Below are 13,042 nucleotides of genomic sequence, written 5' to 3' on the forward strand. Positions count from 1 at the left end.
CCTCAGCCATCTCTGCAATCTCCTGGGACAGGATTCTCCAAGGACAGCTCCCAGATCAGCATGCTGCCATCACCCGGAGATTTGTCCACAGAAGCTCTGAGGGCAAGGTGCTAATAATGTATTTTTAACAAGTTCTCCAGGTGGCTGTGCTGTACAATCATGCTAGAGAACCCTGCCTCTTCCTTTCTCCAAGCTCCAGTTAGAAAAACTGCTGGACCAAATGGACAAAAGTAACTGTGCATGCTGGTAAAGAGAGTGACTTTTTCTTAATCCTCTCCCTACCTCAAACTTTTGAAAATTAAGATTTTGAAAGCCACATATTGCCTATTTTAATAATAAAGGAAGAAAATGTCCTCCCCCTTAGAAGATGGGTCAGGCCTGGAAAGGAGTAGGTGGTTAGCAGGCCAAAGAACACATAACCTGGTATCTATCACCTAAGGTTCTCAGGCGGGCAGAAGTGAGCCTACTCCAAGGGTCCTACGCTTGACCCCTCCTCCTTTCTGCCTTCCTTGACTCTGGTCCCCATCGTGTGATACCAGTGTCTAAAGACAGGGGAGGTTTTCCTCCTATGGTGTACAGCACTGGAAGGAAGAAACAGTGTTGAACAGCCCCTACTGGCAGGACTAGACTTGCAGAGAACCCGACAGGCTGCACCCAGGGCTCCTTCAAGTAGACCCCTTGTCAGCATTGATATGATGTGCCTAATTCTTGATCATGTTTAAATCACTGTGAATACAGGTCCAAATCTTTTTGGTTATAGATGTGTATGGGACAGGAATTCAAATAATAATTTTGAAGACTATGACACAGAGACTTGATAGAAATTTTCACTAAATTTTATCTATAACACCACTGGATCCACACAGTTACTTAAACAAGCATTTGCCTATTGAACTATAAGATGTGGGTAATAATAGATGTTATTGGTTGGTAGTGAATAACATGTATTTAAGTCTAATGCTGGGATTTTCCGATAGGTTATATAATTACTTTCCATTGTGAGGCCTCCTTGAAGATCAACTTAAGAGGTATGCTTATTCTCAGACTCATACTGTGGACCTCAGGTCTTATTTTAGCCAATACACTGTCACACATACTTTCACCACTAAGATCAACCGACAGGATTGCCCTCGGGTACTGATAGGCTGTCGTTTTCTCCATGAATGTGCTTCGTGGAGCCAGCGAACTCCCAGAAGATCGAGTCAGTGGAGAAGAGCACCTTTCCAAGAAGTCTAGGGAACTGTCTTCATAATCTGAATAGTCTGCAACGTAAGAAGCAAAGACACATTAGTAACGTTTCAAGAGACCAGGAGTCACCACACGACATGGGGACACACAAAGCAAGCACACATCCACTTTCTGTCATCTCTGACCACTTAGATCCTTACCAGCTGACAAGAGCACACAGTGCAGACAGCTGGGACTTCTGGGATCTTCCTGGGAGGGTGCGGGGACAGGGAGGGGCATGGGTGGGAGGCAGGTGCTGGGAGCACTGGGCGCACGTGCTAAGTTCGTGCACTGGGGCAGTGTGGAGGAGGAGGACAGGCTGCACTGACAGCAGCTCAATGGCACATAGGGTGTTTTGTTTGTTGTTGTGTTTCTTCATGTTTAGGTTTTATTATATCCAACAGTCATTCACATGTTTTAAAGGAAAACAGGATGAGACATGGGTCCACTCACTTCTGCAAGAGCACTCCAGTAGTAGACAGAGCAGAAAGTGGAAGATACACGGAGAGAAGGGAAGATGGGCCACAGGCTGTAGACATGATCTACACAGAATGTGCGGCTGACTTGGGCTGGGAAGGGGACGAAGCAGAGGAAGCTGAGGAGGAGCATGAGGAGGAGCATGCAGTAACACCAGAGTGGAGACTGAGGACAGTGACAGGTGGCATCAGGGCGATGAGTCTGTGACGGGGCCAGGGAGTCAACAGGGAGTGGGGGGGGGGGTAAGAACAAACAGGCGGTCAGAAGGCAGGGTTTTTGTCTTAGATGGAGAAAACGACCTGGACACCATCCATGTGAACCTACAGAGGCAGAGGGCAGTGCTAAGAAAGGCCAGGGTTCCGAGAGAGAGAGAGAGAGAGAGAGGAGAGAGAGAGAGAGAGAGAGGGAGGGAGGCTCCGTTAGTGATGTGCAGACATGTGGGCAGAGGACTTTCACCTCCTGGATCTCTTCTCAGCTGAGTACGATGAGATGGGTCAGAGGGCAAACAGGTAGAAAGGGAAGTTTATGAGAGGGGCCACTAAGTTCAGGCTTCCGTGGACGCTCATGCCCTAACCCCTGGCACATGTAAACACTTAGCAACCAGGGTAAGGGAAATTTGAGTTGCAGGTAGAACTAAACTAGTGGCTGTCTGTAAAGCAGGGAACAGGCTACCTCTGTGGGCCCAGTGAAATCCTAGGGCCCTATTTAAAAATGAAAAAGGCAAAGGAGCAAGACTTGGATGGCTAATGCTCCTCCAAAGATGAGATGAGAAGACCAAAACCAAGACACAGAAACCTCTGGAAGCCAGACAGGGAAGGAGCATACACTATTTATGGATGATTCGCTGGAGCCTCCAAAAAGGAATCATGGCTTCAGCTTAGAGAATTATTTTGGATTTCCGACCTCCAATGTTTGAACATGGTTTGTAAACCACTGTCTAGGACGGCTTACACAGAAACAAGGCAGAACATATTAAGTACACTGTTCAAAGCAATAGTGCCCTGTCACCGGCAAAGGCGACATTTGCACCCAGAAGTCCTGGTAGACTGATTCCAGGAACCTCACTCTTAACTAATAATGTATAAGAGGGCGAGAATTTAAAGTGTGTGGAAACTGGAATGTCTGGTAAAGCCCATGTTTCTGTCCACCATCCCAGCATATAGGAAGTGGGAACACTGCCTAATGATGGAGGAATCTTTACATGACATGGCTTCACAGCAACTGAGCCATCTGCCTAACCCCATTTTATCATCTAGATAAGAATAGAAACAGACTATTACACTAAATACCTTGTCTAGCATTGCACAATGATAACCTCAGTTAATTCTAATGCTGTAAGGTGAAGTAGAAACGGCAGTAGCCCTTTCAGAGTAGAGGAAATATAAATGACCTGTCAAAGGTGACTCAGCTGTGTTATGCCCAGAAATGAAGCCCATAACCTACAGTGACTGCTCTCTGAGAAAAATGAAATGAAGTAGAGGCCAATAATGTAAGACTGAAGGAAATCACCGCTTGATGCTAAAAAGCAAACATAGTCGACACCTAATGGTCTATACTATGTTAGCACATAAACACAATGACAGCATTCTACAGCCCAAGCACATTCCCACTTCAATCCCCTCTGGCTACTAGGAAGAACGTCTTTTATGCGGCAAGGAGGGAGTGAGAGAGAATACCATTACTGCCCTTCTTTCAGGGCGGATTTCTTAACACTCCTGAGAACTATCATCGCGTCTCCAGACAGACACTCATGTGTGCGCCCTGTCACTTACACGGGATACACGTGTGCTTGCCTGTGAGCTCACTGAAGGGAACTCCTCCCACTGCAGTTGTGGGTTCTTGGCATCTCTAGCTCTGCTTCCCTGTGACCTCTAGGGCCTTCAGTGTCACAGTCACAAACACAAGGAGAGGCCTCCACAAAGGAAGAAAGCCTAAAACTTGTCAAATGTCATTCCTAAATCCCCAAATGGCAACTTACCATGCACACGGTGGACACAAGGCCAGTTTTATATCTGGAAAAGCAGTTCTGACAACAACCACCTATGCTAACCACTACTGCACGGGACTGAAAGAGCCACTTAAACAATGACTGCTTTCCTAATGCCATCTATACAAACAGATGAAGACAGGACGTTTCATTATAGCAAGAGACAACCGAAAACTTGTTCAAGGCAAGAATACAGTCTGGAACAATCGCCCAGGAAAAGGAAGCAAAATAAACAACCTAGCTTCACAGTTAAAATAAAAAACTAAGACTGCAATAGACTGTGCACGACTGGACCCGATTTTCGCTACCTGGTAGCTATATGAATTAAATAAATATCTGCTACATCAGCTGTAAGTGTAGCTATCAGGCTGCACTTCAAAGGATTAACATGATAAAATAATCCATACAAATGAAACCCTTAGATACTGTTTGGTGCAGAAAAATAAAGCAGTATATACAAAACACTACTGAATGGTAAACAGAATTAAATTCTCCCACTGTGCTAATGGCAGACTCAATTTACAAGTCTTACTCGGCAATAATGTGAACTGTTCAGCACTAAGTGACTTTAAAATTTCAGCCACTTGAAATATCTTACTTCCTGTTTAAAGACCACTCTTACTAATTATCTGAAAGTGTCACTTCTAAGATGAACACAAGCAACCCAGAAAAATTTTCCTTTATAATTAATATTGAAGATGTTGGTGATGACCAAAGTTAATAACTCTCTTCTATAAATAGCAAGGCTTCCATGAATCATCATTATTTGCTACAGCTCTGTGAACTAGGGCAATTATAGACCTAACTTTAAAATGTAAACAAAAGTAGAATTTTTTTTTGTTAAAAATATGTAAATATATGGACCAGAGAGATGACTCAGTGAGTAAATGTGAATGCTTGCTGCCACACCTGATGACCTGAGTTTGATTCATGCAACCCACAAGGTAGGAAGAAGGAACTGATTCCTGCAAGTTGTCCTTTGACCTACACACACATTTTAACATGCATGCATACAAATGAGTGTAAACAATATGAGAGATATGGCCATGTCTTCATCGCAGGAGATAGATCCCTGTATTAATTTTAAAAATGGCTTTCAATAGGCTCCTGAAGTGATGTCCAGTCCAGGGGCAGACTGTTCTGCAAAGCCTCTCTCCCCCAGCTCACAGACCCTCCCCGAACCCGCCTGCACTGCTTGCCTCCTTTCTCCTCTATCCCAGTTTCTCTGCCTTGTACTGAAAGATGGAGCACACCAGTGCACTGACAGAGCATCTGATGCACGCACACTTGTCACGGCCTGAGCCCTGAGCACTGAGGCCAGTTCATTCATCCAGCAGTCGCATTAGCAGGCTGACACTTATTCAGGGGCCCTGGTTAGTGATATTTCTTTATATGGCTGAGGTCATCCCAGGTTTGTATCCTACAGTGTTACATACACACAGACGGACAGGACAGCATGGGATCGGGTGGGGGAGGAGCGAGATAGACACGGGAATGCTGAGGATGCTCAGGATTCCCTGAGAGAGGTTTTAAAGCTTGTTAACCCCACTTTGAATCTGAATCTTCAAATTTACTCTGGCCATTTTAGAGTTAGAGAATGTGAAATGTCATATTCCATAGAAAACTTAAGATCTGTAGTAGAGAGAGCTAGAACCTGAAGAACACTGATTATCTATTATGATACCTTCTGCCAAAATGTATGTGTTAAATTAGCTTTTTTTGAAGGTTTACTGAATATCAAAGCAAATACCACTCTGGAAGCAAACTTAGGTCCTTACACTTGCAAGGCATAACATATACTGATTGAGCTAACATAACACCTCGGACCTGTCATCCACTCTTAAGTATAAGGTATAACTAATGCTATATATTTGTTTCTAATGCCTTATTTATAATTTATTGTTTTTAAATTTTCAGTCAAATTGCCTTTGGATGTAGAGGGTTTATCTACCATATTCTTTAGGTAGATATTTAGGAAGTTATACCCTGTCTTATTCTGGTGTTTAATAGTAGAAATATTTTTATTTTACTTTATTTATTTATTTTTAGAGGCAAGGTCTTACATCATAGCACACATTGCTCTAGAACTTAATGTGGACCTCACAGCTGTGTAAACCTTCCCTGTCCTACTCTGGTGTTTAATATTAGAAATATTTTTATTTCACTTTATTTATTTATTTATTTATTTATTTATTTATTTATTTATTTATTTTTAGAGGTAAGGTCTTATACCATAGCATACATTGCTCTAGAACTTACTATGTAGCCCAGACTGACCTCAAACTTGTGTAAATCTTCCTGCCTCAGCCTCCTGAGTTCTGGGACTACAGATGTGAGTCACCATTCGTGTTAGAAGTCTGAACATGCAAACTGAACTTCTTAGAACCTACAAGCAATCATACAAGGGAGTCAAAGCAATGAACTTACACAATAGTTAAGAATTTACCTCCTAATATGAATGCTACTACTACATATTTTAGTTTCTGTTATTTTGTTTTCTCATCCATACAAACTGTTTTGTAAGATCAATGTTTAGACTGATCACACATTTACAGTATGCTCTTCCTGTCTTCTGCATTTCACATGTTCCTTCTGTCACCGTTTTCCTTATGTTTTTAAGTGCATCTTCTAATGTTCCTTTACTCTGCTGGTACCAAATTCTGTCGGATTCTCTAAAATATTGTTTTCTCTTTTCTGCAAAGTGGATGTAAAGGACATTACAATTGTGGGTTTAGAATCACTCCTTCACTTTGGCTGTGCACAATTCACAGTGGGCGCAGAGCTTGCTGACCAAACATGAGGGGCTGAGTTCCAATCCCTGGCAGCCATATAAAATCCAGGCACCATAAAGCATGTGTGCAGCTCCACAGCTGGGATAGCAGAGATAACAGACAGATAGACAGCAGAGCTGACAGGCACATACCAGGGAATACTCAGGCAACTACTTTAGGTGAAATGGTAAGCTCTGGTTTCAGGTTCAGTGAAGGACCCTGAATATAAGAGAGAAAATAAGAGAGAACTACAGAAGATAGCATGTTGACCCCTGGCCTCCACACATGCATGGATGGGCAAGTACATGTGTACATGACTGTAGTGAGATATTCACTTTGTCCGCACACGCAATGGGGTGGGGACAGGGGTAGACATTACCCGGGGGAACTAGGTCTGAGGAGGGGGCTCTGAGAGCTCTCTTGCTTGCAGCACAGGGACGTGCAGCACGGAGAGCATCCGGAGGCATCCTTGGGACCAGGAACCTGCTGGTGTTCATCTGTCTATGATATAAGTTATTTCTCCCTGAATAAACATCTATTTGGCCTATTTGTTTCTCCTGATCTTTATTAAATCACAATACATGACTGCGCGCGCGCGCACACACACACACACACACACACACACACACACACACACACACCAAAGAAAGAAAGAAAAGAACATGTACACATATACATACACATACACAATGGGGGAAATAAACCTTCCTCATCACGTTAAAGGGTTTGTGGTTATAGTACTTACCCCACCGCAACACTGGAAATAAAAGTCGCCGCCAGCCAGTTGGGACTTAGTTTATAGGGCCAGATTGTGTGATTTTGGAAAGAGTGTCCGTTTTTAGCAGTGCGGCGGGTGCTCCCCATCCTCCACTTGGCGGGAAAGGAGCGTGGCGCGGTCTCAGAACTCCCTAGAGCACATCTCGGCATACTCACCATGCTGCTTTGATTTCTTCTTCTTCTTCTTTTTCTTTTTCTGCTTCGGTTTGTAGTGATCTCTGTCTCTCTTCTCTTTTCTCTCCTTGTCCTTGTCTTTCCTTTTACCTGCAACAGACAGAGGCGAACCCTTCAGTGGCCACGCGTGCTCCAGAGCCGCTCCTCTGTGCTCCCCTCAAAGCAGCGTTCATGTTTTCATCAGTGATTCCAGTCACCTGCCCAGAGTGGACGCATTCAATTAAACTGTTCGTGTCATGAGTCTGGAACTCTTGCTTAGCTTATTGGACTATAAGAGGGGATCTTCATTAGCAGTGTTGAAAAATCCCAACTCCTGACACCTTAAAGTTAACACAGACAGTAGTTAACATCTTTACATACGTAATAAACTAAAATTCCTACTATGTGCCAAGAAGTTAAGTCCCATAATTTAAAAAAGACCTCACTATGGAGAATCAGCAGTTCTATATACAATTTAATAAAGTTTAGAGAGTTATAAAAAGATGGATTTTTTGAGAAAAGAAAAATATACATAGCTCCTTCCATATTTAACTATCTCCCCTGTGTATACATGAATTTCATTCTATTGATTATTCTAAAAAGCATTCTTTTCTTTAATCATATCTACTTTAGAGAAGATGAATACATGTTTGAACAGTATATTAGAACATTGTACCTCAAGTTAAAACTGAACAGATGTTCTATAAGCTATTTTTCCAGTTTAGAACAGGCTAATGTACAATTTTTCAACTATTTTAAGCCAATTTTCAGTGACTACAGCTAGCTAACCTAAATAATACTTCATACTGTCAGCCATCACTTGCTGACTTGTGGTCATTACTCAACGTTAAGTAGAAAGCACAGTGGGAAAGTCAGTGACCGTCTAGCAAGGCACACTGAAGAAGAATGTATGCAAGAATGAGTATCTTAGCATATCACCCATTGCTCTGAGTCTCTGTGTTAGATGGAGGCTTGTTTTTAAACAGCTATCTATAGTTTTAACCAGAGATGTTAAGAAGCAAGTACTCAGAGGCGCCCACAGAACATGAGTGCAGCTGCACCCTGGACAGCAGGTGCCTTGGAGGCTGGCCAGGCTTAAGCACAGAAGCAGACGGTTTCGGCACAGTAAAGTGCCCTAGCAGGGAGGCAGACAGATGCTGTCCTCTCTGTCAAGCTTTCTAGTCTTTTGCTTAAAGATTACTTTCTGTCCATACCAAATGCAGTGGAGCTTTTTTCTTCCAATTTCACCTTTTTTTCTGTTTTCAATACTCCTGTGGGTTAGGAGGACAAGACATAGGTTAATCAGAAAGATAAAAGTATGGAACAGGTTTTTAAAATCATCACTGCTTGCAAAATTCTAAACAGAAATCTTCCCCTGCCTCCAGAAAGTCTGCACAATTTTATTACTTGAACCAGTAACCAAAACTTATTCAAGGAATATCTGTGTTCCCTCCTAGCATGTGGGTCAAAGCCTTAGCCTCTACAATGCATTGCTTGTATGACATGAGTATGTGGATTCTATCACCTTATTGTTAATATGAACAGGCATACCTACCACAATTCTTACAAGACTGTATGAAACAGAGCATGTAAAATGCTAAGGTCAGTGCCTGCTAAGCATGTTGTGTTACCTTCTCTTTTGGGGTGGGTAATTTGAGGTTACACTATTTCCTAAATAGCATAATAGGGCTCTAACCATGGAGAAGTTTTGAAAAGGCCCTTGGCCATCACTGAAGGCTGATACAGCACCACAACCTTAGGCAATCCAGAGGTATTGACCGCCTTTTGAATAGCTGGTCCATATTCCATTGCTGCTTCTGTGAAACCTACACACTGTTCAGACACTATTCAGAACATGCAAATGAAATGTTCACATTCATAGGTAAGTACACTGGCTTTCAATGACATGTAAGCTGATACTTGTCCTCTTGTTCCATAAAATCAAGCTATACATGTGAATTCCATCAGTTGTGTATCATCACATGAATCCCTTATTGCTGGGTTTAAAAGAAGAACCCAAACAGAACTATTTTCCTAATCATTTTTGGACTACATAAGTGTGAAGTGCAAAGATATACATACACATAAAATATACCATGCTAATGACATGTATTACCTAGCAGTCAAAATTAGAACTGAAATTATTGTACCTCAATAACTAACTAAAACAGATTTCCTTAATGAAGCTTCTCAACTTGGCCCAACATTTCTCAATGTCTTTTGTTTGTGCCGTGGGTTAATCTAAGACAAATACTCAGTATATAAAGTACATTTTATTATATTACATTTATTAGATTTCTTCTTCATTTTAAAAATCAATTTATACTAACTCTGTAACACATTTTATATTTTAACCAAGTATTTTACAAAGTTTAAGCATAAACCTGTAAAAATATCACTGGATTTAAGTGACAACAAGGCTCTAGGAAGTTTCACGTTAGTAAGAATATTGGTAATCACATTGATTGTGACAGATGAATAAAAGAGGCCACACAGCACAACTGAGCACAGTCACATTACCCCCATTTAGCAAGAGGATGGAACACATTGGTCAATTCCTTTAGCTGACTGCTGGAGCATGGAAACTGCAAATGGAGTGTGATTTTCCTCAACTGAGATAGCTAGCATGTGCAAACCATACACAGGGGAAAGTGCTGCTCAGGCCCTGATGGCAGACAACATGCAGAAGGGAAGCTAACAAGGGTCTGTCTCCTGTGTTCCCAATCTGGAATGCTGGATCTCCAAGTCAAAGACGTACAGGACTTAGGACTGCTTAGGATGAGAGAGAGATGTGAAAAGGACCATCAAATTGTCTACATTCTGGGAGTGCACATAGCGGAGCACAGATACTAATGGCAGCAGGCCAGCACTGCAGACCAAGGGATGGCATGCCAGAACACACAGCCATTCTGAGTAGTTCGAGGAAAGCAAGCTCCAGAGTGAGCCGGCTTCCTGCCTAAGGCTTCACAACAAAAGAACTGGGAAGTAGACACATAGATCTGCAACACTGGCAAACTTTTTAGAAATACATACAAATAGAAAAACAAAACACACCTTTCCTAGAAATCAACAGTAGTATACAATTGGTTTTATAAGCTATGATTGTTATTACACCATGTGCTACAATTTGCAAACCTAAATATTGGGACAATGATCTTTACGTTTTCTCAAGAGGACACTTTCTTCATAAAAAACAAAATAATATTCTTAGAGCCACTGTAGTGCAAGAACAAAGGCAAGGGCTTTCCTGACTCCAGTAAGAAAAACAGAAGCCTGGTCATTCTCCTACACACAAAACTTCAGAGTAAGGAGCACAAAGTTTTGCAGCCTCCAGAGTGCAACAAGAGGGAGGCCATGGACATGGTGTATGTTGTATGTGTAGGAGGGTGTGTGTGTGGGGGGCAGATAACAGAAAACACAGTTACAGCTTTGTTTTGAGCAGCACTGTAAAATAAACTCAGAAATAATTCTAAATGGCCGTTAAACAGCAAATGTCGAGCCAGCATCAACTACTGAGGCAGAAATGAATGACATGTGAATGGTGGCCACAGTCAGAGTGTGTAGATCCACTGCCATTCCCATTTAGAGTAGTGAGGGAGCCCACAAGTGACTCACTTTCCACCTGGAGTCTGTTCTGACTTATAAGATATTAGAGTTCAAGCTCGCTTGCTCCAGCCTCCTTGAGAGGCGTGAGAAAGTTCTGATTAAGCCCATGGAAAAGAGCATATTATCTAACAAGCTTTTGATGCCAGCTGTAGACACATAGATAGATAATGCAGTTGCTTGCTAGGACCCACACGACAGATAGTGAGCCTGGCTGCTCCTCAATTCAATCAAGGACAGTAGGGAGCTGGTTAACTGATTATGTTGCTCTTTGTTCTGCTTTGCCTTTAGTCTGTATACAAGCAGGTTTAAAAATAAACTTGGGGCTGTGTGATGTGATAAAAGGCATGGACCGGGAAGTCCTCCGGATTCTAATCCTGTGTTCTGTCTGTTTCTTTTATCTACCTTTTCTAAATTCCCATGCCCCCACTCAGGTAACCCAGCTGACTTGGAGCAGGCTCCAGGCTCCAATAGAGTAGCCTCAGACCCACATCTGGCTTTCTTGGTGGTAACAGATGCTATATTAACCCTTTGACTCTGGATGCATATCAACATAGGGAGAGAGCAAAGAGAAGTCCGGAATAACTTCAAAACAATGTACATCAGTCAGGTTTCTTGGTGGTAACAGATGCTATATTAACCCTTTGACTCTGGATGCATATCAACATAGGGAGAGAGCAAAGAGAAGTCCGGAATAACTTCAAAACAATGTACATCAGTCAGGTTATAATAGTACATGCCACAATCAGAGCACTCTGGAAGCTACGGCAAGAAACTGAGGCTTCCAAACCAGCTTAGGGGCACATCATGTTCCAAACTGCCAGGACTATGGACATAGTGACATTCTTTGTCAAAGAAACAAAACAACTTCTACACAATAGAATAATGCTAAGATAAAAAGCATGCAGACCACATAGAAGGTTCAATGAAAGTAAAACAAATGGACAGAATTTTACATAAAAATACAGCATAAATTGCAGTACTTTCCTCTAAAAGAAAAATTCAAAAGTCATAGAAATGAATAAAATCTTACCTTGTCCCATTCAAACACTGTGTGTGCACTATACCTTTGCTTGTTTTAAGCAATTACCTAGACTGCACTAACTTTATATATTGTTTGATTTATTAAAGCCACTGGAGATCAAAATAGCAAAGCAGCCATACTACGTAGCCACAGAAGCCAGGCAGTGTTGGCACACACCTTTAATCCCAGGACCGAGGATCAAGAGGTAGACAGATCTCAGAGTCAAAGATCATTCCGGAATACTGGAGAGCAAATCAGAACTCATGCCTTTAATCCCAGGATTTGGGAGATATAAAAGGTAGAGGCATTGAGTCTGAGAATTAGTCTCTAGCCATGCTGAGGAGAGCCAGGGCTTTGAATGAATCTGAGGAGCAGTGAAGTCAGGAGCAGTCTGAGGATCACCCCTTTGGTCTGCTTTACTATTCTGATCTCCAGCTTAGCGCTTGAACCCCACTATCAGTCTCTGGGTCTTTCATTTCTTGTGTTACACTGACAGAGGGAGGGAGACCCAGCCTAAATGTGGTTAACACCATTTCATGGGCTGGGTCTCGTTGAGTAAAGAGGAGAAAGCAAGCAGACACTTGCGTTCATCAATCTGTTTCCTGACTGTGAGTGTGGTATGATGAGCTGTCTTATGCTTCTGCCATTCTGACTTCTCATCTTGTAACCACTACAACTACAAGCCAAAGGAACATTTCTCCTTAAAACAAACACAAAATCTGCTGAGCACTGTGCTCACCCACACACATACCAATAACATCATTCCAGTCCCACAAACAGATCTACATCTGCAGGGTGGGCAGGAAAACACAGACTTCTCACTTTCTTTGGACATTATCTTGCTAACTTCAATTTCTGTGGATGGGAGGCAATGAATGAGAGACAAAGATTGATTCAGTCTCCAGTGCAAATCTAACCCTGGAAGGATTCCCCAAACAGAAAAACTAGAGCTCCTTTTACCAACATAGAATAGTCAACCAAAACTAGCCACAGCCAGCTACCACAGCTGCCCTCATAAACACC

General features: G+C 42.3%; 1 protein-coding gene across 8 annotated transcripts in view; it reads right to left on the reverse strand.

Annotated features, from left to right (window-relative positions):
* Positions 1 to 13,042, reverse strand: part of Phf20l1 (PHD finger protein 20 like 1) — a 63,570-nt gene that overhangs the window by 11,890 nt on the left and 38,638 nt on the right. For all 8 annotated transcript variants that reach the window (XM_051202706.1, XM_051202712.1, XM_051202711.1 and 5 more), the window contains 3 exons: positions 8,607 to 8,663; positions 7,396 to 7,503; positions 1,098 to 1,262 (listed from right to left, as the gene is read on the reverse strand). In XM_051202706.1, the coding sequence (XP_051058663.1) occupies positions 1,098 to 1,262; positions 7,396 to 7,503; positions 8,607 to 8,663 (330 nt within the window). The remainder of the gene's footprint in view (positions 1 to 1,097; positions 1,263 to 7,395; positions 7,504 to 8,606; positions 8,664 to 13,042) is intronic.

This window comes from Phodopus roborovskii, unplaced genomic scaffold, assembly GCF_943737965.1.
Source record: "Phodopus roborovskii unplaced genomic scaffold, PHOROB, whole genome shotgun sequence".
NCBI lineage: Eukaryota > Metazoa > Chordata > Mammalia > Rodentia > Cricetidae > Phodopus > Phodopus roborovskii.